The sequence below is a fragment of the Macaca nemestrina genome, chromosome 7, assembly GCF_043159975.1.
Source record: "Macaca nemestrina isolate mMacNem1 chromosome 7, mMacNem.hap1, whole genome shotgun sequence".
Lineage (NCBI taxonomy): Eukaryota > Metazoa > Chordata > Mammalia > Primates > Cercopithecidae > Macaca > Macaca nemestrina.
Genome location: NC_092131.1, coordinates 2303298 through 2329046, shown reverse-complemented (window position 1 = coordinate 2329046; position 25749 = coordinate 2303298). Strand labels below are relative to the sequence as shown.

General features: G+C 61.3%; 1 protein-coding gene across 7 annotated transcripts in view; it reads right to left on the bottom strand.

Annotated features, from left to right (window-relative positions):
• Window positions 1–10301: 10301 nt before the first annotated feature.
• LOC105489857 (BRF1 general transcription factor IIIB subunit) overlaps window positions 10302–25749 on the bottom strand; it is a 79394-nt gene continuing 63946 nt past the window's right edge. For 5 of the 7 annotated variants that reach the window (XM_011755047.3, XM_071099463.1, XM_011755049.3 and 2 more), the window contains 8 exons: window positions 23569–23835; window positions 21973–22034; window positions 21055–21136; window positions 20902–20957; window positions 19007–19263; window positions 13130–13181; window positions 12129–12300; window positions 10302–11617 (listed from right to left, as the gene is read on the bottom strand). In XM_011755047.3, the coding sequence (XP_011753349.2) occupies window positions 11580–11617; window positions 12129–12300; window positions 13130–13181; window positions 19007–19263; window positions 20902–20957; window positions 21055–21136; window positions 21973–22034; window positions 23569–23835 (986 nt within the window). In that variant the 3' untranslated portion in view covers window positions 10302–11579. Of the gene's footprint in view, window positions 11618–12128; window positions 12301–13124; window positions 13182–19006; window positions 19264–20804; window positions 20958–21054; window positions 21137–21972; window positions 22035–23568; window positions 23836–25749 lie in introns of those variants that run through there. The other 2 variants (XM_011755048.3, XR_011625451.1) reach the window with 2 other exon arrangements.

Genomic DNA, 25749 nt, shown 5'->3' with positions numbered 1-25749 from the left:
TTTATGGGCTCCCGAGGACCCTCTCAGCCCCTCCTCATTGAGGCCGAGGACCCTCTCAGCCCCTCCTTATTGAGGCTGCCTCTCCTGCCTCCACCCCATGGACCTTGCCTTTGAGCTAGGTGTGTCCCCAAGGCAGAACTCACTCTCTAACCCCACCCTATTGTGACCCTCGCCCAGCTCGCCTGGAGACACTCCACGGGTCAGGATGAGAATGGAAGTTGCGCTGGGGAGCAGAGAAGGCTCCGAGAAAGCTCCCCTATGCAGTGCTCTGATCCTAAATCCAGGTGGCCACCCCATTTAAGTGACAAAGGAGCTCCTTTCCTCCCTGGAGGCCTCCCCTCCCATTGGCGGGGCTCGTACCCTCCTCATGACACTGTCACACATGTCCAACACGTGCAAGAGGGCTGCATCGACACAGGCACTAAGGGCCCCTCAGGCTCCCATCCTGCACAGCCCACCCAGCTGTCCCGCAGCGCCTCCTGACGGCCAGGGCCCAAGGGGCCTCCCCCAGCTTGCAGAGCCCGTGAGTGTCCTGTGCATGGGTGTGTACTGATGCACCTGTCACCCAGTGGCCGTGTGGCCACCACACCCCTCCCCTTGGTGGACTGGGAAATATCGTCTCTGAATGGCAACCTCCCCGGGAGCCAGGCTGGGACACACCAGCCCAAGGGCGTGCCCAGGGCCCTCCAAGGCCACCAGCAGGCTGCTGAGCCCCAATTTTCACCTCCCAGGCGCCCATCATCCCAGGCTCTTCCAACCCCAGCCCCTCCACACATCACAGGCCCCTGAATTTCACCCCACCTGAACCCACTCCTTCCCGCTGTCCCCCTTCCCTAATGACAAATCCCTGCTGAGACCTTCACCAGGGAACCAGCCTCATCTCCTCCTCCACCTGCCTCCTGGGCCCACCCAGGGGCACCCCCTGCCTCTGGGTCCTTCTCCATCCCCTCCCCAGAGTGCTCCGAAATGGAACCAAGCATGCGCTCTGCTCACAGCCCCACAGCCCACCCTCCAGCGGCTGGCAAGTCCACTTCTCCTCTGCAGGCCGGCTGCTGCGCCTCACGCCCTGATTTCCCTACACAAACTTGTGCCTGTGGATCTTGTGGGGTGGGGGGTGTAGCTTGAAGTGCTTCTCCCCCACAATGACAAGGGCGCCGGCCTGAGGGCAGCACTCCCCAGTTCCTGCTTCATCCTCGCCGACTCTGCACACGCGCTTGGCTTTCTCCGAGTTTGCTGAGTGAATCCATGAACGAATGAATGAGAAACACGCATTTTCCAGAACCCCAGCTGGAGGGAATGCCCTGGGCAGAGGTTTGTGGGGGGCAACTCAGAGGGGGTGAGGCCTGCAGGGTGGGCTGTGCGGGGACAGCGGGGACGGCGGCCCACTCCCCATCCTCCAGGCCCCCGGGGACAGAGGACAGACACGGAAGCTTGAACATCGTCTCCATGCTGAGTACGTGTCTCCAAGCACGTGTGTTCCTGCGGCCCCAGGCAGGCGAGGCTGTGGCGTGCAGGTGCTGACCTTAGCTCAACCTCAGCCCACAGTGCTGCCTCCACCTGCCAGGTTCTGCGGCACCTGCACTCCCGCCCTGCACTCCCGCCCAAGACCTGCACGGCAGCCAACTCAGCTCTACAGGTGGTCCAGGCTGAAGCAGAGTCATGGAGGCCACCCCCTGAGGTGTGCTGGCTGCCAGGTCAGGCTGGGGTCATTTTCCCAGGCTCCACCAAGGCGGGCACCTGGCAGACAATGTTATTGTCCACAGGGAGGCAGCAATGACTCAGTCGGGCTGGTGCAAAGGCCCCTGGCTGCAAAGGAAAGGAGGGTCCCCACATCGTCTGGCACAGTGGGCACTGCCTCCCTTGGGCAGGAGTGACTGGGCCTTCTGCCCGGCCTCCCATCCCAATCTCAGTCCAGCTAGGGCCTCCTAGGCCTCCGTTGTCAGAGACAGCAGGGCTGGCCTCTGGTCCCAGCTTTGCTGTGAAGTGGGCATGTGTGACGCTCCCTCCCTGCCTGTCAGCGAGCCTGAGCTCCGGCACTTCCCCAGTCTAGGCCCCCCGGACTGCTCAGGAGTGCCCTGACCCCAGCTGTGGCTCCTCCCTGGCCAGGGTCAGCTGGGGTGGCAGCCCCAGGGGGCACTGCGCATCACTGTATCAGGGATGGAACAGAGTCGGGGTTGAGGTCAGGGTTGGGTCCCCCAGCCTAGCGCCCCTGACCTCACAGTCCCAGCCGTGCTCATTGTGTAGGGACAATGGCTTCCTGAGCCAGGTTCCTCTCCGGGCAGGAAAACCACACAGAACCTCCCCTTTGCCACCGCCCACGGCCCCTTTGAAGGGCCTGGGCTGGCCTCAGGCACTGACTGCAGCTTTGGGTCCTGCCCCCGGCGCCACCTCTTACCAGCCTGGCCCAGGTCCTGGCCTCCCCAGGGACCTGCCAGCCCTTCAGGCACGTAGCACAGGCGGCAGAGACAGTTACTGATGGCCCAGGAAGCCGCCAGTCTGAACCGTGCAGGCAGCGGGCTCAACACGGCATCAGAGCTTGGAAGGATGCGGAGTACTGGGCCCGGACTCCCCACAGGCTGGAGACAAAGGCAACCGCCCCCACTTGGTGCCTCCCAAGAGACCAGGGTGCATCTGCAGGGTGGCTGAGCCCTGTGGGGGCTGACAGCCAGGGGACCCTGGAGGGTGTTGGCTCTGGGGCAGGCGCACCTAGGCTGGAGAGGGCAGAGGGTCCTGGCACTCAAGGCCTGAGAAGGGCCATCTGTCCTCACGCAGGACAGGGGACTCGAAGTGGGGCTGCCTGAGGGCACGTGCATGCCCTGCCTCCCCAGATGGTCCTGGGGTGCCCCTGGAGATGCAGAAATTGGGGGCCAGTCCTGCAGGGGAAGGCAGGATTGGGGGGCTTTCTAGAGTCGAAGGTGGCAGGTGGGTCTGGCAGAGCTCTGGACTCAGGCCTTCGGCTGTTTGTTCAGCTTGGTGGTGGAGGTCTTAGACCCCAGGCAGAGGAGGCCGGGATGCTCAGGCCTGGGGTGTGTCCAGAGCCCCACTGAGGTCTCTGGGGCCAGGACTGGGACTGGGACTGGGATGCTGCAGGGGCGGATAATCTCCTGAAGCTCCCAGGGCTCAGGGTTCCTTTTCCTCCGAGCCCGTCTCCACTGTCTTGGCCAGGGGGTCCTTAGACCCGGAAAGGGAAGGACTGAGGAGGAAGGCAAGAAGGCCTTGCTGTGTGGGATTGGGGAGCACCAGCCAGGCAGGGCCCCAGGATTCAGCAAAGACCTCATACAACGGTAAATAACATCAAGGCATCTTCGTGGCCTCCAGATTCACCGGATGGGGTGCGAGGTGGGCTTCATTCCTCGGGAAAAGGCCAGGTGCCCCAAGGACGTAAATGTCCACTTCCAGATGGTGCCGCCCGTGGCCGCCAGGGGGCGGGCCAGCCGAGTCTCCCGGACACACCGGGCAGGCCGGTCCCGCAGGAGCCTGGATCCCGGGTGCCCGTCCGTCAGTGGGTCTATGTCAGCCTGCTGTGTCTGGTTACTATCTGAAAGCTCCGTGGGAGAACGGCTGGGCGGCCCCCACCCACCCTCACCCAGCTGTGGGGGCTGGGAAGGGCGTGCTCCACACTCCCCCCAACTCCCTCAAACCAGGGGAGCAGGTGGCAGACTCAGACTCCAGACAGTGACAAAAGAGCCCCCCATTTCTGGCCCCAGGCCCAGCAGCTCCTCATGTAGCAGCCCCCACCCCACCTGGAACAGGACCAGAGAGCAGCAGAAGGGCCTAGAAGAGGGCTACTGTCAGTGCCTTCAAGGACACTGGGGGACAGAAGGTGGAAAGAGGGGTTGGGAGGCGGAGGGAGGGGATGGGGTGGAGGTGAAGGGAGGGGTGGGGGATGGGGAGTAGGCGGCAGAGGGAGGGGTGGGGGCATCCTCAGGGGCTGCCTGGCATCTGCCCTCGAAGAGCCTCAGACACTCAGTGGGAGGCCTTGCAGGTGTCCCTCGCTGCCCCAGCAATGCCCAGCCCAGGCCCATTCTGACCTACTCTGGCTGGACTGACCAGGGGCCTGCTTGGCGGAGGGGCAGACATGGGCAGCAGAGGGCACCTGGGGGTTGGGGGAGTCTGGGCCTGTCTGCTGTCCCCTATTCCAGGGGCCTGGGCAGTGGGGGGTCATGCTGGAGCGCTCACCCAGCCTGTTGCTTCCTCACTCCCCACTCTGTGGCCGAGGGATGGAACAGGTGCCAGGTCACACAGCACTGGTGTGGGCTGGGTGACCATCAGGTGCCAGAGTCACCAGACACAAGCACCCAGACCATCCCTCCCCACCGCATCTGTGGAGAGTGGCCGCAAGGCCAGGCCTGGTGACTCCTGGGCCCTGTCACGGTGCCCCTTCGAGGAGAAACTACCAAGAGCATCCCCAGTTGGGCACGGTGGCTCACACCTGCTGTCCCAGCTACTCCGGGGGCTGAGGCGGGAGGATTGCTAGAGCCCAGGGATTGAAGGCCAGCCTGGGCAACATAGCATGAGTCAAGCTCAATAAAAATATTTAAAAATTTAAAAGATCATCCACAGGCCCACAAGCGTCTGAGGGCTCAGCTACCATGTAGTGTGGACTGGGGCCAGTTGTCTGCCCTTCCATGCACACACCACATCCTCCTACATGCCCGCTATTCATGCACACCCAGTACGCATGTACACGTATGTACATTCGTCTGCACGCACGTCTGCTCGCACCCATCCCACCACCATGTGCAAGGGCACTCACATGTGATGTGTGCACAGGCATACGTACGTAAAAGCATTATGCATTTCTCTGTGGATGGTCACATGCCTGCACGTGTGTGCCCCTGAGGCTGCCGGCTCCATCCTCTCTCTGGCTGGCTGACCCTAGCCCAGCAGCCAGCAGCCAGCAGCCCGTGTGGCCCTCAGCCCCTGCCCTGCCGTCACTTCTGGCATGCGGGCAAAGGTGACTTGGACTTGGTGGAGGGCAGAAAACTGCCCAGGAAAGCTCTGTGGCTGCATGAATGGGCAGAACCTGCCCACTATGCCCCACCTGAAATTGGGCTGGACACCCGTGCTTCCTGCCCCCTGGCCCTGAGCGGTATGTGCTGAGCTGGGGTGGGAGCGGTGAACAGAGGGGCCTGGTTGGTCTTGGGTCCCGGCCCTTGGTCCAACAAAGTTCCCAGCACACACCACCAAACTCCACGCTAGGACAGGGGTCCAGGATGCTCCAAGGCTGCCCGGGCATATGCATGTGCTCATGGATGCACGCACTCACACACAGACATGCTGCATTCCCAGAGGGCCGGCCCCTGGCTGGTGCACGCCAAGCACAGTGCGGGCACACGAGGAGGCCTGGGGACTGTGGGAGGCTGGGGAAGTTGGGGTATCCCTGGCAGACAGACCACGGCGGCTGGCTGCCAGTCACACTCCCAGCCTGAAATAGATCTTGCCACATGTGGGGACAGCCCTGGGCCACGGGAGAACCTCCAGGGCTCTGCCTCTCCAGTGCCAGCAGAGGCTCTCCAGGGCCCAGCTCTGCCCATCCAGGGTCCTTGGGGTTCCTTGGCCCTGTGGCCCTCTCCTGCGGGGCCCACTGCTGCCCTCTACCCTTGCAGAGCCTCAGACATGTGGTGGGAGGCCAGGGGCGGGGAGAGAGGCCATGCAGGTGCCCCCTCCCACCCAGCAATGCTCCAGCTTTGCAGCCCTGAGCCTGCAGGGGCACCCCTCCCCAAGGCACCAGAAGGGAGAGAAGCCGCCCAGGACAGCAGCTGGAGGGACCGGGCCTCAAGTTAAACATCCAGCCAGTCTCCACAAGGACACACTGCCAGGGCTGGGGCCACTGCCTTCTGCAGCCCCTACTCACCCTTCTGTCCTTGAGGCCCTGCCCCTGCTTTTGGCAGCTCTGGGCCGATGCCAGCCTGCCTTGAACACTCAGCCCAGGCAGGCAGCTCAGGCCAGTGGGGAGGGGAGAGTGTCTGGCCACACTGGGAGCAGCAGCCGGGCTGGGCCTGCCCGGGGCCTGACTCTGAAGCTGCCGACCTGCCCATCAGCCGGTGGTCCCGACCTCACTCCATGCCACAGGGGAAGGCTCCAGACGCCACCCAACGTGAAGCAGCCAGCTGCGGAGGGATGCTGGCCATACTCACTCCTCAGCGCCAGACAGAGGCTGCCGGGTCATCCGTTGTCAGCTGTGTTGGACACGGGATCTACTCCCTCTGGCACTTGGAGTCTCCTGCCAAGCACCTGCGCTCAGGAAGGCCTGGAGACAACCAGTGCCCCTGCAGGGACTTGAGGAAGCCAAAGTCAGGGGTGCAGATGCCCAGCCTGTCCCTCCCCTGGACAGTGTGGTCCACACCCATACGGCGGGGCCAAATGAGTATGGGGCAGAATAAAAGCCAGTGAGCATGTGGGCAGGCATGGCAGCCCCTCCGCAGTTGGGGTACGGGGTGTGGGGCATGGCAGCCCCTCTGCAGTTGGGGTACGGGGTGTGGGCAGGCATGGCAGCCCCTCTGTAGTTGGGATACAGGGTGTGGGCATGGCAGCCCCTCTGCAGTTGGGGTACGGGGTGTGGGCATGGCAGCCCCTCTGCAGTTGGGGTACGGGGTGTGGGCATGGCAGCCCCTCTGTAGTTGGGGTACGGGGTGTGGGCATGGCAGCCCCTCTGTAGTTGGGGTACGGGGTGTGGGCATGGCAGCCCCTCTGCAGTTGGGGTACGGGGTGTGGGGCATGGCAGCTCCTCTGTAGTTGGGGTACGGGGTGTGGGGCATGGCAGCCCCTCTGTAGTTGGGGTACGGGGTGTGGGCATGGCAGCTCCTCTGTAGTTGGGGTACGGGGTGTGGGCATGGCAGCTCCTCTGTAGTTGGGGTACGGGGTGTGGGGCATGGCAGCCCCTCTGTAGTTGGGGTACGGGGTGTGGGCATGGCAGCTCCTCTGTAGTTGGGGTACGGGGTGTGGGCATGGCAGCTCCTCTGTAGTTGGGGTACGGGGTGTGGGGCATGGCAGCCCCTCTGTAGTTGGGGTATGGGGATTGTGGGCAGGCATGGCAGCCCTGCTGCAGTTGGGGTATAGAGTGTGGGCATGGCAGCCCCTCTGTAGTTGGGGTATGGGGTGTGGGCATGGCTGCCCCTCTGCAGTTGGGGTACGGGGTGTGGGCAGGCATGGCAGCCCCTCTGTAGTTGGGATACAGGGTGTGGGCATGGCAGCCTCGCTGCAGTTGGGGTACGGGGTGTGGGCATGGCAGCCCCTCTGTAGTTGGGGTATGGGGTGTGGGCATGGCAGCCCCTCTGCAGTTGGGATACAGGGATTGTGGGCAGGCATGGCAGCCCCTCTGTAGTTGGGATACAGGGATTGTGGGCAGGCATGGCAGCCCCTCTGCAGTTGGGATACAGGGATTGTGGGCAGGCATGGCAGCCCCTCTGCAGTTGGGATACAGGGATTGTGGGCAGGCATGGCAGCCCCTCTGTAGTTGGGATACAGGGATTGTGGGCAGGCATGGCAGCCCCTCTGCAGTTGGGATACAGGGATTGTGGGCAGGCATGGCAGCCCCTCTGTAGTTGGGATACAGGGATTGTGGGCAGGCATGGCAGCCCCTCTGCAGTTGGGATACAGGGATTGTGGGCAGGCATGGCAGCCCCTCTGCAGTTGGGATACAGGGATTGTGGGCAGGCATGGCAGCCCCTCTGTAGTTGGGGTATGGGGTATGGGCATGGCAGCCCCTCTGCAGTTGGGATACAGGGATTGTGGGCAGGCATGGCAGCCCCTCTGTAGTTGGGATACAGGGATTGTGGGCAGGCATGGCAGCCCCGCTGCAGTTGGGATACAGGGATTGTGGGCAGGCATGGCAGCCCCTCTGCAGTTGGGATACAGGGATTGTGGGCAGGCATGGCAGCCCCGCTGCACTTGGGGTACGGGGTGTGGGGCATGGCCCAGCTTGTTCTCTGGGTCAGGGAGTGAGGTCACAGGGCAGACATCCCTAAGGACTTGGCAAGGAGCCCAGAGGAGGGGAAAGGTCAGATCTTGTGCCCCACCCACCAACTCTGTGGCTTAAGGGGATCCCTCCAGGGGACTCTCCCCACCCCCAGCTCCATGGGCTGCAAAGGAGGAACCGTTCAGGCACAGAACATCGGGACCAAGACAAGGGAGCTCAAGGCTGGCTGTGGCAGAGCCTTGGGCCTGACCCAGCCCTGAGCCCCAGAGGCCCCACCCCCTCACTCTATGAAGCTGTGCAAACCACTTCTCCCAGGCACCCCCAAAGGTGGACACATGCTCTCACAAAGCCCTGGACCACTGAGCCCCCAACTGGCTGTTCTCCAGTCCCGTCAGGACTGGAACCTGGTATCCATGGGGTGGTGGTGGCTACCAAACACCAGGTCCCTAAGCCAGCTCGTAACAGCCTCAGATGGTCCTGCTCTGAGCAGGCAGCAGGCGGCGGCGGGGGCTGCTCAAGGCTGGGGTGTGCGTGCCTGGCAGGCCCAGCCCAGAAGGCAGCATTCAAGGGAACAGCTAGCAAGCTGGGCTAAGAACATTGAGGTGGAGTTGAAAGGCTGGGCTCCCCCTTCCCTGAGGCTGCAGCATGGTCTGGTCCTGGCACTGGGAAGGGCCCAGGCAGAAGGTGCCCGAGCTGCTGCTGGGCATGCTGGCAGGCCCCGTGCAGCTGCAGGGTCACAGCTGGCCAAGCACTGCTTCAGGCCTGTCAGCCTCTGGGTTGGGAGATGTGGCCCCCAAGCCACTTACGGGACCGAGGGATACAGATCTGAATGCACCCCTTGAGCTCTAAACTCGTGGCAGGGAAAGCCCAAACCCAGGGTTCAGGCCAGCACCAAAAGGCGCCCGGCCACCATGGCTGTCTACTCCTGGGCCACAGCACCTCAGCACCTTGGCCACCCAAGTGTCTGTGTGGCACAGGTCCCCACGGCTCCAGGACCCGGACGCTCTGCTCCACACCGCACCCTCTCTGGGAAGTCTTTCCTCCACCAGCCCAGAGATGTCCCACCAGCTGCTGTGGGGCTTGACTCGGGCACACTGGTCACCGTCTGGCCCCGCCTATGCCCCTCAGCCCCACACCCCAGCCATCTTCTCCCTCCTACGCCCCAGCCCCCGAGCCCCACCCGACCCCCGCAAAGGGTGGACAGCCATTGTCTCCTGGGCCTCCCCTTCCCCCGGCCCTCACCTCCCACCCACCTCTCCACCCCTCCCCTCCCTCCAGCCTCAGGCAGGCCCTTCAGCCAATATCCTAAACCACCTGTGTGCCCAGTTGCTCCTGCACACGCAGCGTGGAAACCTTCTTTCCTGGCCTCCCGAGTGGAAATGCCCAGCCAGAGCTGTCTGTCCTGAAAACCTCCCTCCAACACCCAACTGCCCCCAAAGCAGGTCTCCCAGGACGAGGTTCCTTCCCTCCTGCAGAGCTGCAGCCCACCTGCGCCTGGGGCCCCGCAGCCTGGCAAAGAGCACCACGAGGGCCAGACACTGCCCCCAGCCCTGCACCCCAGCACCCAGGCCGAGGGCTGGATCCCTGCACACAGGGCACTGCCTGCCTCGCCTGTGCCCCTCAGCCACACATCTGGTCTCCTCCTCAAATAAGATCTGGTGGCAGGTTATCACCCATTTCACCCCCCAAATCCACCCTCTTCGACCTCCAACAAAACCCCCCCTCCATGCCACCTGGCTGTCATCTCTGGCCCGGCCCCAGTGGCCACCTGCCAGGCCGGGAGCCCCTCCAGCTGGTCCTCAGGGTTCCTCTAAGAGCACCCTCTCCAAGTCCCCTGCCCTGTGGCCCCACAGCCCACCTGCACCTCCCTGGGGGACTTTGGGTGCCGGCTATGGCCCCCAGGCCCGCCCACCCTGGCCCAGGTGCTGCTTCCTGTCACCTCAGCCTCAGTGAAGCCCTTGTGAACTGGTCCTGCTGCTTCACTCTCTTCACAGCACTCACCTCCTGGTGCCCACACTGCGCTGGGGCCCAAGCAGGGGCTTGTCCACCCGGTCCCCTGTGGCACACTCATGCCCAGCCCACGTCCAGCCCAGGCTGATGCACACTCACTCACAGCTGCTGCAATAGTCAGGGGGACCTAAAGACCCCACACCCCTCACTCAGGGCAGCCTCTGGGTCGCGGGGGCTAATAATCCACGGCCAGGCCGTGCAGCCAGCAGCCCCAGTTCTTGACCTGAGACACGGGTCGGGTCACAAAGGGCTGGCTCCAGCTGGCGCTATGTGGCCCCTGATGCACCTGACATGGCGCTACGTGGCCCCTGATGCACCTGCCATGGCGCTGCCACAGATCGCAACACGGAATCAAACAAGCCTCAGGCGATTTCTGTTAAGTAACCACAGATCTTTCTGCTTTACTAAATCTATTCTTCCCCCGAGCCTTCGAGAAGCCCTGGCAGGACCCAGGCTGGCTGCTGAGCTCTGGGCGGGGGTATGGGGGGTCTGGCCTGCTGTGGGCCAAGTGGGGGCAGGACAACAGCCCATTCCATGGGGAGGATGCAGCCTCCGGGGGTCAGTGTGGCACAGCTCTGCCTCCAGGCCACCCTCTCCTAGGGACACAGGGTGAAGCCCCCTCCTTGGCCACATCCAGGGCAGCCATGCCAGAGCTGAGACCCCCTATGGGTGGTACTGGGACCTTTCCATGAAGAGGCCAGGCCCTGGGGAGGCTCTCGGGCCTCCCTCTGCCCTCCCGCCTGGATGGGGGACCTGATCCAGCTCTGACAGGGAGCACCACTGCCCTCTGGCTCTGTCCACGGGGCACTCCCAACACCAGGACACTATGCAGGCCACGCCCGCACTGCCTAGTTATGCTCAGGGCGGGTGGGCGCCGGTCTCAGCTGTCGGGCACTCAGTTCATCTGCCGGCAGCCGCAGGGCTCCTGGGGACACAACCCAAGTGTCCCTGAAGCAGAAGTCTGAACCCCATGCTGCTCCAGGCGGTGCAGGCAGTGGGAGGGGTCTGAAGGAGGCAGGGGTGGCGGTGCCTGCCTTGGAGGAGGCAGGTATCTGGATGCAGGGCCACAGCTGGAGCCAGAGGACCTTCAGACAGCGTGGTCGCGGGAGAGCTGCTGCCTCTCAGGTGCCAGACCCTCAGCTCCCACGGCTGCGCCAGACAACTGCAGGGCTCCAGCTTCCTCTCTGGCAGAGGCCACCGGTGCCGAGCGCCGCTCAGGAGGGATGGTGCGGAGGGTGGCTGGAGACTCCAGAGCTGGTCCTGAGTCACAGGGCCAGCACACTCAGCCCTCCCACACGTGGACCAGCAGTGGGGCTGCCCTAAGCCTGTTTCCTTCCAGTAGCAACACTACACTGCCGGCCTTGGAGGGTCCTTGGGTGAGTCGACGGCAGGCAGCGGGACCTAGCCCTGTGCACACCAGGCCCACATCTGATCACACACAAGCAGACGCTTGGTCCGGTTTCCCTTGCTGGATAGAAACACAATCCCAATGGCAAGTTCCACAGGGGACAGGGCTGTGGAGCAGGTGCCACCTGTCACCAGGAGTCTTGGTGCTGGGGCCTGCCTGCTGCGGTCCTGTAAGCCCGTCTGATGCTGAGGAGACCCGTGAGGCCCCCCGCCAGGATGCCACCTGCCTGGAGGCCACGCTTCAGTAGCCATCGTCTTCATCGCCGTCACAGCCGTAGTCTGCAGAAGAGCACAGTCATGAAGCCCAGAGCCCCTCCCCCTCACCCTGTTCCTGGTACCCCTCCAGGAGACTCCGGCCCCAGCCCCACTGGCTGTGGTCCCCGTGCCCTGCCAGGAGCCATCTTGGGCTCCTCTCCACCTCCTGGGACTGGCATGCACCCAGAGCAGGGCCTCGCTCCTTGTTGAGGGCACCTGAGAGCAGCATGGGCTCCCTCAGCCTCCCTCCCTGGGCGTGCAGGTCCACGGTAGTGGGCAGACCCGGGAACCTCATGCTGCTGGCTGGGCGGCCCTCATGGTGGGTACCTCACTGTCCCTAGCCTCTCTGACCCTGGCTGGCTCCAACCTCACAATCGACATGACCAATTTACAAAATGTCTTAGTTCAAATTTCTTTCCAAGGAGAAACAGAAATTCAACTTGAAGCCAACAGGCCCAAGTTCAGGGATCATGAGGGGTAGTAGCTGATGCCTTTCATTCCCCTGAACCCCTCCCAGCTGTCGGGCCCCACTCACCATTGCCGCCCATCATCTGCAGGGCACTGACGCAGGGCTCCCCGTCCTCCTCGTCAGGTTCCTCCTCGTCGGCCTCCTCATCAGCATGGTACGACACAGGCCCGCTCTCCACCAGGACCGCCTGGGGCCTGGCAGGCTCAGCTCTGAGGGCGGGAGAGCTTGGGAGCAAAGCCTGGAATGAAGTAGGGCTTGGATACACACAGAGCTGGGAGCACTTCCTCGCAACAGACCCCTCAGACCCCCTAGGGCGGGCCCAGGATGCTCAGCCACTCCTGCCCCTCCAGCGGGTCACAGGGTTGGCCAGGGCTCCCAGGCCCACTGGCTCCTTCTGGCCTCCTGGTGGCTGCACCGTGAGCTGTGTCAGCATCAAGATGCCACCCTCAGGCCTCTGCCAGCCCCTGCTCCTATACCCTACTGGGCCCCACCCCAGCGCTCGGGGAGCACGCAGAACGCCTTTCCAGACCGTAGGCCTCGGCCGAGGACACTGTGGCCTCTGCCCCCGGGGGGCTTGGCCTGGCCTGGCCCCCAGAACATAGACAGAGGCTGCTGGGGCCGCAACCCGCCAGCACCTTCAGCTGCACTGGGACCCTCCCTGCTGCTCCCTGGTTTCCTGGGCCAGACCAGTCACCAACAAATGACAGTCCAGATAAAAGACCCCTGAGCCCTGAAGGGCTGGGCCCTGTGACCTGGCAGTGCCTGCTTCCTACATACAGGTTCCCTGCAAGCACCAGGCCCACAGCAAGGCTGCTCACCCTTGGCCCGAGCGCTGAGCAGGAAGCACACAACGATCCCCACTTCCTGCCCGCTCCTGCTCCAGCAACCGGGAGCCCCGCCCTCGGGCCTCGATTCTCTGGCCACGCCAGGCCAGTGTGGAGCAAAGGGGCAGGTGCCTCTGTCAGGCCTGCTCTCTCTGTACTCACAGACCAAGCATCTGGGCCCAGGAAGAAATGGGTGGGCTGCCTCCCAAGGTCCCCCTGCCCTGGCTGCCTGGGACAACGCACCTCTCCTGTGGCCGCCTTCTTTGCTGGCTGCGTAGACACCAGAGGCCTCAACCTGCAAAAGGAAGCACAGCATGGTGGCCTCAGCCCAGGCTCCCAGAACGCCTGCCCACTTGTTCCCTTTTGCCTGTCTTCACTTCCCCAGCGTTAACTAATGGTTTCTCGGTCCCTCTGGAAGTCTGGTTCTGTGTCCAGCCTCTGTGAGCTCCATCAGTGCTCACCTCACCTCAACACAGAGCTCTTACCCGTTCACATTCTCAACAGCGTGCACCACTTGACGCAGAAACACAGAAGCGGCAGATGCCCCGCTCCCCGGCCCACTCCTCTTCCAACAGCGCCTGAGCCCTCAAGCAGCTGCCTGCTGCCCTACTTCACTCAGGGCGGAGGGGAGGGAGGGGAAGGGACACTGTTAGACCCGAAGACCCCAGACTGCTTCCCCAATCCCCGTCAGGCCCAGGGCAATCCCTGCTTCACCTGACAACACCCTGCACAGGGCCTGCTCGCTGGCCCGCCACACACAAAGGCCAAAGGTGCCTTCCACATGCCAAGTCTTCTTGGAGACTGCTGGTCCCCCCAGGGAGACAGGGGACCCCACAAGAGAAGACGCAGGCATTCCCCGCAAGCCCCAGCATAGACACACAGGGCTGTCAGGCGGGCAATGAGAGGGCTCAGGGCCTGTGGGGAAGGACGCAGCAGGGGCAGAGCCCTTCCCTCCAGGGCACAGCTGTGTGGGGAGCGGCAAGGGGCCTGAGGCAGGGCCCTGCCTGTGACGTGTCAGATGAACTCTCGGGACACTGGGAAGGAACCCCACGACAGGTGGACATTAGCAGAACACCCAGACATGGAGCTCCGCTCGGGGTGAAGCTGACAGCAGGTGTGAGCCAGGCTGAGGCCCCAGGCTCCCCATGCGGCCCTCTCCGTAGTCTGGAGGAAGTGGGACCCTGAGCTCCCAGAGCTCCTGGTGGGGCTGTATCCTCAGGCCAGGCCTCCAGCCTGGTTCCTGGAGCCTGGCAGGCGCTGCTTCGCCGTCCCCACCCCCATCCCTAGGCCCACTGTGCAGTGGAGCGGGGGCCTCTGGGGATGGCGGCTGGCCCTGCGGCGGAGCTTCCCAGCAGGCTGACTGCGATGAGACACCCCACTGTGGTCTCTCCAAAAGTGGCTGGCACTCCAGCAGGCAGGCCCGGCGGCTGGGTCGGAGGCCTGATCTTGGCGGGTGGGACTAAGGCCCCAGGAGATTCATGCTCCGGAAAGTCAGGCCACCAGGCCCCCATCGAGGAGGGCCCTGAGCCTCCCCCAGCTCAAGGAGAGGCAGTTTCTTTTTTTCTTTTTTTCCTGAGACGGAATCTTGCTCTGTGACCAGGTTAGAGTGCAGCAGCATGATCTCGGCCCGCTGCAACCTCTGGAAGAGGTAGTTTCTTCGACTTCAGCAGACTGTGCCTTAGCCAGAGGGGAGCAAATGCTGGCGGGCAGGACTATGGGGCCACAGGGAGAACGGCGCTGTTACGAGGGTGAACTTCCTGCAGGGACATGCCCTTCCTCCCCCACCTGACACTGAGGACATGCTGAGCTTCAAGTCACAAGGTCCTGCTGCACTGACCCAAGGTTCTGACACACAAATCCAGCTTTTCCAGAACCAGGAAGCAGCTGTGCCAGGCCTCACCCTAGGGGGCCAAAAAGCTCCCTACTCCTGCAGAGCCCGGCTGGAGAGAGGGTGCGTGGTGTTCAAGGGTGCAGAACCGTAAGCGCTCCCGGGGTCTGCGGGCTAGCTGGGGGCCTGCCTCAGGGGCTTCCCCTTCCTTGCAGTATCCTGTGTGAATCTGAGGCAGCCAGTCCACATGGGAGGGTCTGAGAGTACCTGGAGAACAAGCTCCCACCTGCCATCACCTCGGCCACAGCCTTGGCCTGTAAGGGGGTCCCCAGCCAGGGGCCTGAGGATGTGGAGGCTCTGTACCCATTGATCACACAAACCCACTGCTGGGCTCAGGCTGCTCCCTCTCACAGCCACACCAGCACGTGTTGACCCCACTGGCTGAAGCCCGGTCCCAGCCCAGCTTGGGGGACCCTGGGGCCTGTAAGCAGACAGGAGGGGAGCTCATCTGGTGGGCCCCACCTTTTCCCCCCTTCTAGATAGGGGGGCTGGGGCCCACGGTCCACGTTGGCCCCTCTGCCTGTCCCCAGAGGGGGATGTTCAGGCATGATGGCAGACTGATCTGCCTGGGCTAGAGGAAGACCCCGAGGGTCACACGAGCCTGAGTGACCGCAGAGCGAGGAGGACACAAGCTTGGAGGGAGCGGCTGCCCACACCGCCGCGTGGCTCAGCTGCCCACACCCCTGAATGGCCCAGCTCGGGTTCTGCAGGTGTCTGTCATCAGGGGAAGCACGCGTCACGACACGGGACTAGGGGCAGGTGGCCAGAGGGAGACGGGCTGGGCAGCCACCAGCAGCCTAAGAGAATGGGGGTGCAGCTCAGGCTGGTTCCCCCACACCAAGGAGGGGCTGTCATGCCTGGGCCACCCAAGGCAGCACGGCTGCTGCTGAGGGACGCTGTGGTCGCTGGGCTGAGGCAGTGCCTCCTCAGTTGAGCCCCTCCTTGGTGGTCTGTCCCCACCTCCCTTCCTCAGGTTGGGGCCTCAGCCTCTTTCCAAGCAGTCCAAGTCCCTTTTTCCTCACCCGAGCGTGGGTGAAAACCTGCCCCCATGGGCTGCAAGGGCAACCGGGACGTGCCCTTCTGTCCCCAGGTAGACCCCCCTCTCCTCTGCCCTGCTGGAACTGCCTGAGCTGCCCAGGCCTGAGTGGGGGTGGGGGTGCGGAGGGCCGAGGTATCCCAAGCCCTGAGGTCTTCATGCTTCCGTCTTAGAACACTAAATATTAACAAATCGGATCATGGCCATTTGCGGGGGAAGGTTGATGGGTTTTGAATGCAGAAAGCAGTGCATGAACACGCAGATGTATGTGCACATACACTGTGTACACACAGACTCACGCGCACACACTGCACACACTCGAGAGATTTAAGACACACACACGCCCCATGCACACAGAGAAACACACGCACTGTGTATACACATGCGTGCACATGTGTACACAGAAACAGACATGCACACACACTGTGTAGACATACAGGTACACGTGTTGCATGCACACACACTGCATGCACAGAGACACATAGGCATGCACATCTGCACTTGCACACAAAAACTTACACAGACATACATGCCCACATACTGTGTGCAGTCACAGATACAGGCACACACTGTGCACACACACGGGCATGCAGATGCACTGTGTGCAGACACAAGTACACATGCACACACACGTACTGAGTGCACCAACACACACGTACTGTGTGCATATGCACTGCATGCACGGACATGCGCACACACAGCATCCATAGACACAGGCACACACGCACATGCACACACTGCATGCACACAGACACAAGCACCCACACACTGCATGCACACACGCACAAACACACTGCAGGCATACAGACACAGGCACACAGACACATGCACACACACACTGCACTACAGGCACACAGACACAGGCATACACGCGCACACACTGCATGCACACAAGCACATGCACACACACACTGCAGGCGCACACACATGCACACACTGCATGCACACAGGCACACAGGCACATGCACACACACATTGCATGCACACAGCCACACACACACTGCATGCACAGACATAAGCATACACACACATGCACACACAGTGCATGCACAGACACAGGCACACACGCACTGCATGCATGCAAAGGCACACACACGCACACACACACTGCATGCACACAGACACAGGCACACACACACTGCATGCATACAGACACAGGCACACATGCATATGCACACACACTGCATACACAGGCACAGGCACACACATGCACACACACACTGCATACACACAGGCACACATGCGCACACACACTGCAGACACAGGCACAGGTGCACACACACTTCATACACAAGCACATATGCACACACACACACTGCATACACAGACACAGGCACACATGCACACACTGCATGCACAGACATACACGCACATGCACATATACACCGCACAGGCACACACACGCACACACTACACACACAGGCACACACTGCATGCACACACACACCGCATGCACACAGACACAGGCATACACGTACTGCATGTACTATGTGTATACAGACACAGACACACATACACACACACAGAGACACACATGCACACCGAGGCCTTGTCTGGGCCAGCTGGTCAGATGTGACAGAGGGGGCTGTGAACTCTAACCAGGCACCAGAATCACCCAACTGGGACAGGACCCCCATCCCCGCTAGTGCTGACAGAGACTGGCTGGGCAGGCAGCAGACACTGAGACTCAGGCCTCAGATCCGACCTGAGAGTGCTTGGGCACAGGGGAACCAAGCCATGGACCTGCCCTGACTTCACCTCTGCCCCACTGACCTCCTACGCATGCCAGGAGCTGTGCTAGGAATGCTAGGAGAGCCACTGCATGGCTGATGTGGAGGAGACAGCTCATGCGGCCCTCCTGAGGGGCTGAGATGCCGGCTGAGAAGCACCAGCCTGCAAGGAGGTCAGGCTCCCTCACAGAGCAGCACCTGGGCACTGCGGGGCAGGCCCATAGCACAGCCAACTCTCACAGGGTGGAGTGGCCGGCCAAGCAGCTCAAAAGGCCAAGGAGAAACCACAGCAAACAACAGGAGGCCCTGACGGGGCTGCCGAGGGTCAGCACTGCCCCACAGGGGAAGCAGCTGGAGACAGCGCAAGAGATCCCAAGGAGCAGTAGGACCAGCAGACGCTCCCAGCCCAGAGACTCGGTGGGGTGGAGTGAAGGTCGGAACCACTATAGGATGGACCCAGAAGCTAAGCCGCGGATCCCATCTCCACTGCCAGGAGGTCACATGGACTAGCCGCGGGCCCCAAAGACGCAGTAGGTAAGCCCAGCTGCTTGTGGCCTCGTCAGGAGACCCTGCAGCCGCCACCCAGAGGCAAGCCGTGCACGGAGGCTGAGCCACTCCAAGGCGGCCCTGCATGGAGCGGCAGAGCCTCATGACCCTGTGCGCTGAAGCCAGCACATCCCGCCTTTGACAGTCCCTCAGCCACATTCTTTTTTTTTTTTTTTTTTTTTGAGATGGAGTCTCGCTCTGTCGCCCAGGCTGGAGTACAGTGGCCGGATCTCAGCTCACTGAAAGCTCCGCCTCCGGGGTTTACGCCATTCTCCTGCCTCAGCCTCCCGAGTAGCTGGGACTACAGGCGCCCACCACCTTGCCTGGCTAGTTTTTTTTTTTTTGTATTTTTTAGTAGAGACGGGGTTTCACCGGGTTAGCCAGGATGGTCTCGATCTCCTGACCTCGTGATCCGCCCGTCTCGGCCTCCCAAAGTGCTGGGATTACAGGCTTGAGCCACTGCGCCCGGCCCCCTCAGCCACATTCTCCACCCACATCCTCCTTCCTCAGCGGTGCGCTGCTCTCACCCACCACCTCAGCAGAGACAGCAATGCAGCCTGGGTACGCAGAGCAGGCACAGGGCGGCAGGGCTGGGGGCTCGTCTTCCTGAACCCAGGCTGGAGAAGGGGCCGACCCCACTGAGTGTCCCATCCCCTCCTTGGGACAAAACAGAGCCTAGGCTGCAGGACCCCTCTGACAGCCTGCACCGCTCATCGGGTCACAGCGGGCCAGACCAAGGTGAGCCAAGACACCATCAATGCACCAGAGACGGCCCACCGGTCCCCAGCATGCAAGGCAAATGCCACTCCAGGCACTTCTGTGGCCTCGGCTGGCCCCTGGCAGCTCCAGGACCCGAAGCCATGGGCCTCTGCCTGCCCTGGGCTCCTGCCCTAACCCAGCCACGCAGGACAGGATGGTACCTTTTCCCCACACTGGTCACAGGGTCAGCCCCACTTCTGCTGGCCGGCGTTCTCCTTCGTGACAGCTTCCTGGCACTGGTGCTATGCTCGGGCTGCGCATCCTCCCTGTGCGGGCTGCCCCCGCCGGCGCTGCTGAGGCCCCGGAGCACGCTGTAGTTGATCTTGCTGGAGATCTTCTTCTGCTCCAGCATCTTCTCGATGGCCTCCCTGGCGGTACTGGCCTGAATTGGCTCCCGTCGCTTGCAAGACTTCTTGGGCTTGACGGAAACATGCAAGAATGCCTCCCGTGAGTCACGCCTGCTGCACTCGACCACCAGGGCTCCATGTGAGGCCAGGAGTGCAGGCCCTCAGAGGGCTGCTCCTGCCTCCTCCTCCCAGAACGTGGGCCAGCCTGGCGCTCTCTGGGCCTGCCCACATCAAATCCTGCCCTCCCAGGTGAGTGGGGCACGTGGGCTGGCATGGGTGCTGGCAGGGCCTCCAGACAGCAACAGCAGCAAATGTGCCACATGCACATGGCAGGGAGACGAGCTGCCCCTGGGTCTCACACAGGCAGGGCCACAGGCGCACGGCAGGGTGACGAGCTGCTGCAACGTGAGGGCCACAGCAGAGAGGCTACTCAGTGAAGACAGACAATCCGTCCCAGCACCGCAGCCCAGGCCAAAGACAGACAATGGCCGGGCACGGTGGCTCACGCCTGAAATCCCAGCACTTTGGGAGGCTAAGGCGGGCGGATCACAAGGTCAGGAGATCGAGACCATCCTGGCTAACACAGTGAAACCCCATCTCTACTAAAAAAAAAATACAAAAAAATTAGCCGGGTGTGGTAGCAGGTGCCTGCAGCCCCAGCTACTCAGGAGGCTGAGGCAGGAGAATGGCGTAAACCCGGGAGGCGGAGCTTGCAGTGAGCCGAGATCGCGCCACTGCACTCCAGCCTGGGCGACAGAGCGAGATTCCGTCTCAAAAAAAAAAAAAAAAAAAAAAGACAGATAATCTGTCCCAGCACCGCGGCCCAGGCCAAAGACAGACAATCCATCCCAGCACTGCGGCCCAAATCAAAGACAGACAATCCATCCCAGCACTGTGGCCCAGGCCAAAGACAGACAATCCATCCCAGCACTGTGGCCCAGGTCAAAGGCCCCAGCTGCCCGAAGACCCTGGATCTCATTCTAGGAGCTGGAGCCACAGACCACTTCAGGGCCATCAGCCTGCACCACCCCTGCTGCCCTCCCTGCATGACAACCTTCCCATGTGGCCCAGCAAGGCCTGGGACGTGCTGTTGGGTGGGGCGGAGTGCCTAGGTTCCTAACTCCCTGACCACACGCTCCCCGGGTCCTCCTGAGTGGGTAGGCCCCACATCCGCCCTCCCAGACACCTACAGCTTGGTCCGAGGGACCCCAGTCTCGCCGGCAGGGAACCGGCTTCCTGTGTTTTCTCCTGCTCAGTCACTCAGAGGCTCAAGCACTGCTGACTGCACCATGAGACTGAAGGCACGGTCCCCCCTGGAGTGAGCCAGCTGAGCCAGGTCACCACGACGACCACAAGGCAGGGAGGCATTAGAGTCGGACCTCCCAGGTCATTAGAAGAGCAAACGCCGGTTACACAGGCAGGAACCCCAGCATCCAGCCCCGAAGCCCAACACAGTCTGCCCTGGTGCCGTGTCCAGAGGGTCACTCCAAGGCTGAGCACACGCCCTCCCAGGTGAAGCTGACGGCTGGGCGCCTGTGGCCAGCACGGGGCAGGACCTGGGGGTTAGGGACATGGGTCTAGGGTCCAGAGCACATGGCCTCCAGCTGCCTACCCTGGGTCACACGGGGAAGGGACATTCCAGAGATATTTGCCCCCCCCGTAACCTGGACACCCCCGAGAAGGCCAGGCCCGGCGTTACAGGCGTCCACCTTGTGCTCCTTGTAGATGCCAAGCTCCTTCTCTTTGGCTATTCTTGCTTCTTTTTCTAAAAGTTCAGAAAAGGGGCCGGTGTCACTGAGGGTCCACGCCCCAGGCCTGCGGGCTGCGCGTCCTGCGTGTGAGTGCGGGCGGGTGGCGCTTACCCCTCTGTTCCCGCAGGTACTCGGCGTTCTCCCTCATCCACAGCTCGGCCTTCACGCGGGCTTCCGACTCATTCAGGATGTACTGGGCGAGCACAGGGAAGTGGGGCTGGCTTTTAGCCTTCGCGCACTAGGGAGTGCTAAGGTCGTGCTGACCAGCGGGAAGTATTTCCTCCGTGAGAGGAAGGGGAACCAGGGCCAGCCTCTATTTAGTGCGGAGCCTGGGCTGATGTCTTCCCGCTCGGGGTGAGTTGGGGACCTGCTGCACCTCTGCCTGTCCCAAGGCCAACCAAGCAGGCCACACTTGTGAGACCCTCTAGGGCAGCTTGCAGGCCCCGCCGACACCAGGACCTTGGCCAGCCAGAGGGCAGGCTACAGGTCCCCACAAAGGGACCAGGTGAAGGTGAGAGCCACCCACTCAGGAACAGATGGGCCAGGCTGGAGGGGTCTGAGACACCACGTGGCCATGAAATCAGGGAAGACTTCCTGCCTGACAGAGGGCAAGTATGTTGAGATAAACTGCAAAGAGCTGGTCCCAATGGCTGGAACCCCTGGGGTTTGGGGGCACACAGTGCATGTGGAGTCAGTGGGTACCCTCTTGTGTCTGGAGACCCCCTCGATGGGCTGACCCTGGTGCCACTTGTGCGATCTGTGCTTGCCACAGGCTACATGCCCAGAGGGCCACAAGGGCCAGGTGTAAAGCTGGGGGCCTCCCGACAGGCCGCCCTGGAGCCAACACTGGACAGGAGAGTCTGGGGGTGGGTCCCGGGAACAGTGGCTAGAAGGCCAGGAGCCCACTTCACCCAGCGGGGTGGGCACTGGGCAGGGGAGATGGCCAACCCTACCTGGCCACTCAGGGATCCTTGGGCTGCAGTGCCCTCCCAAGCCTGGCCCCTCCTGGGAAGGGGTGCTGCCACTCACCCTGTCAATCTCCAGGTCGTCAATGCCACTGAGGTCCAGCTCGCCGTCTCCCGAAGCATCTTCTGGAGGGAAGCGCAGCATCAGCATCACTCAGCACCAGCTCTGATGACGGGAGCACGGCCACCACCTGGGCTGGCTCAGGACCCTGGGTCTGGGCTAAGGGTCTTCTAGAACCCCATCCCCTCCTCTGCACCAGGGGGTCACGCCCTGTTTCCCCACATGGCCACGTCTCTTTAAATGCTTAGCTAAGGATGCTAAGTGAAGACAGCAGGACGCCAAACTCAAGCTACGAAGGAAAATCCCAGCACTCCTGTGCTTTTTGTAAGAAAGCAACTTTTTAAGATTGGGAGACAGAGGCTGTCTGGCCCCAAAGACCGAGGGAGGGCACGGAAGCTGGGCAGGAAGGAAAGGCCAGGCCACGGGGTGAGACAGGGGTCTGCGCTGGGGGGCGCCAGCTCCCTATCACTGAGCCCATAGGTCTGGGGATAGAAATGAGGGAATAGAAATAATTCCAGAGTCCAGGCCCAAGGGAGCCTTCCATGATCACGCTCAGGACACCCCAAAACCTGCCTGTCACCCCTGCCCAGCCCCACGTGGTCCAGGCAGCATCTGCACAGCCTGGAATTGGGACAGCCTCTCCTTGCCACAGCCCCACACCATAGCTGCCTGCCCCATGCTGCCAACTCAACTCCAGCACAGGGCTGGACTGTCTGGGGTGCTCTCCTGTCACGCTGTTCCATGGCTGAGGCCTGAGAGGGCTCCTCTCAGCACTCAAACAGGCAGCCCTCAAGGCCCCCCATGGCCCTTCCTCAGCCAGAATGGCCCTTTCTGCTCAGGGTCACTGTGCCGCCGGCTGCCCCGGGAGCCTGTGCACGTCCCCTCTGCCTGTTGCTCTGTGTGACCTGCCTGGGTTCCACCCACACAGCAGCCCCAGCCATCAGGACTGTCTCCACCCCCGGCCCAGAGGTCACTCGATAAATATTTGCCTGGCTCCTCAACACAGAGGCCAGGCCCTGGTGCCCGATGGGAGGCAGGGCCTGAGGGTGAAGCGCTGCAGGAAGGTCCAGGCTTTCAGCCAGGGAAGCCTGTCCTGGCAGGGATGGGGGATGGGACCCATCTTTCTCCTAGAGCTCCCAGCCAAATGGGCAGGGAGGAGGGGGCATGACGGGCACGGTGGCCTGGCCTGGACACTATGGGACAGGGGTGCCTCGTCGTTGCCATGACCAAGCTCAGCAAATGACGCTCCCCAACCATGTTGGACAAGTGGATGAGGTGTGGAGCTGCCCCGTGGGACTCCTGGACGCAACTTGTGGGCTCTGTTCTCCATGGCCCCTGTGGCCTGCAGGCGGTCCCAGTGAGGGTGACGAGACCCACCGCATTCCGGCACCGGCACACACCCAGTTCTTCACACCAGGACCACTGACGCCCACACAGCCCCACTGGGGGGACTGGTGGTGCCCCCACCCAAGCCCACCGCTCGAAAACACCACACCTCCCGACAAAGGATGGCAGCATCCAGCTCTCCCCCTGAGAGGGACACGTCGGAAAGCTCTCCTGATGACCTCAGCCACCCTCCAGGGCTCCATCAGAACTCACTGGGGTCGCTGCACTGCGAGGAGATGCATTCGCGGATCGAATCTGAGATGCCCAGGCTGGCTGCAGTGGGGAGGGGGTCCAGCAGGGACCCAAGGGCTGGAGGTCTGCCGCCCCACTCGGGGTTTCCTGTTGCTTCCGAGCTGCCAGGGGTGCCACCAAGGAGCTCCCGGTATAAGTCCTTGTTCAGGTGGCTGGCCGCGGCCTCCAGCTCCTCATCCTCCGTGTCCTCCTCACCACACAAGCTGGACGCGGTGTCCTCAGCGGAGCCTAGGGGTACACAATCCACACACCACCTGTTAACCAGGCAGAGGGCCAGGGCGCCCACTTTTGTGACAAAAAACAATGCTACCAAGCTGCCAGGTAACCCAGAGAAAGGCTGTCGCTGCACGGTGCCTGGCGGCCACGTGCCAAAGAACGAGCCTCAGGCCACACCTCACACTGCACGCAGAAGTTAGCTCAAAGCAGATCACAGACCTGGGGGGAGTTAAAGTACAGACATCTCAGACAGAAAAAGTTTGACCTTGGATAAGGCAAATATTTCTAACGGCTCTAAAAGCAGAACCCATAAAACACTGATAAAACGGGTTTCCAAACAATTAAGAACTGCCCTTTAAAAGACATCATTAAGACAATGAAGACAGCCCACAGGCTTATCTGCAAATCTCACAACTGGTAAAGGACTTAAATCTAGAACAGATGAAGAATTCCCAAAACTTCACAAGAAAACACAACCCAATTAAAAAAACAGAAAAAAGATCTGAACAAAGGCTCCCACAAATATGACATATGGGTGGTAAACAAACAAACACAAAGACCTCCTCCAGTCCTGAAGGAAACGCAGATGAAATCACCACCAGCTACTCCTTCACAACTCAGAACCTCTAGCCCTGAAAATAAAATGGGGCCATGCCTCCCAGGCAGGAGGAACATACTCCCTCGAGCTTCCACGCATGGTGACACCCCTTTGGAGACAACCTGATCATTTCTTTTTTCTTTTTTGAGACGGAGTCTCGCTCTGTCGCCCAGGTTGGAGTGCAGTGGTGCAATCTCCACACACTGCAAGCTCCACCTCCCAGGCTCATGCCATTCTCCTGCCTCAGCCTCCCGAGCAGCTGGGACTACAGGCATCTGCCCCCATACCCAGCTAATTTTTTTTGTATTTTTAGTAGAGACGGGGTTTCACTGTGTTAGCCAGGATGGTCTCAATCTCCTGACCTTGTGATCCACCAACCTCAGCCTCTCAAAGTGCTGGGATTACAGGTGTGAGTCACTGCGTCCAGCCGACAACCTGATCATTTCTTAAAGACAGACAGGTCATGGCTGCCCACTTGAGCCCAGGAGTTCCAGACCAGCCTGGGCAACATAGCAAGATCCTGTCTCTATGAAAAAATGAAAACTTAGCTGGGTGTGGCGGTGCCCGCCTGCAGTCCCAGCTACTTGGGAGGCTGATATGGGAGAGTTGCTTGAGCCCAGGAGGTTGACACTGCGGTGAGCTATGATCGAACTACTGCACTCCAGCCTCGGTGACAGAATAAGACCCTGTCTCAAAAACAACAAAAAAAGACAGACACACTTGCCTTTCACATAACCCAGCAATTTCACTCCTCAGCAGCTGACCCAAAAGGAAATCAACGTCCACACAAGGACCTGTACACCAGGGTTCAGGAGTGCATCTGAAACAGCCCCGAACGTGCAATGTACTCCAACAGATGAATGGCTACACACCTCAGCGTGCTGAAGGACTACTAACTGCCACGCCACAGAAGAAAAGAACAAACCATTGATGGACTCAACATAATCACACTGTGAAAAAAGCCGAAGGGAAAAACATATTTTACATGATCCTACTCGTACGGAATTCTACAGAATACAACTAATTTATAATAACAAAAAGTAGCTCACTGGGGGCCTGGGGCAGGAGGGGGGGCGCTAACTAAGGGCCTGTGGACCCCGCAGGAGCCACAAATCTGTGGGTTTTCCTGGTTGTCACTATGGCTTGACAGGTGTGTGCAGACGTCAAAGTTCAGAAATTAAACGGCGCATTTTAAACATGAGCAGTTTGTCATAAGGCAATTACACCGCAATAAAGCTGTTAAAAATCACCCAATGGTGAATTTAAAAGACAGAAAACAACTTTCACGGAAGGAATGTGAATCCTCCCCCTTGAGCTAGGTGTTCACT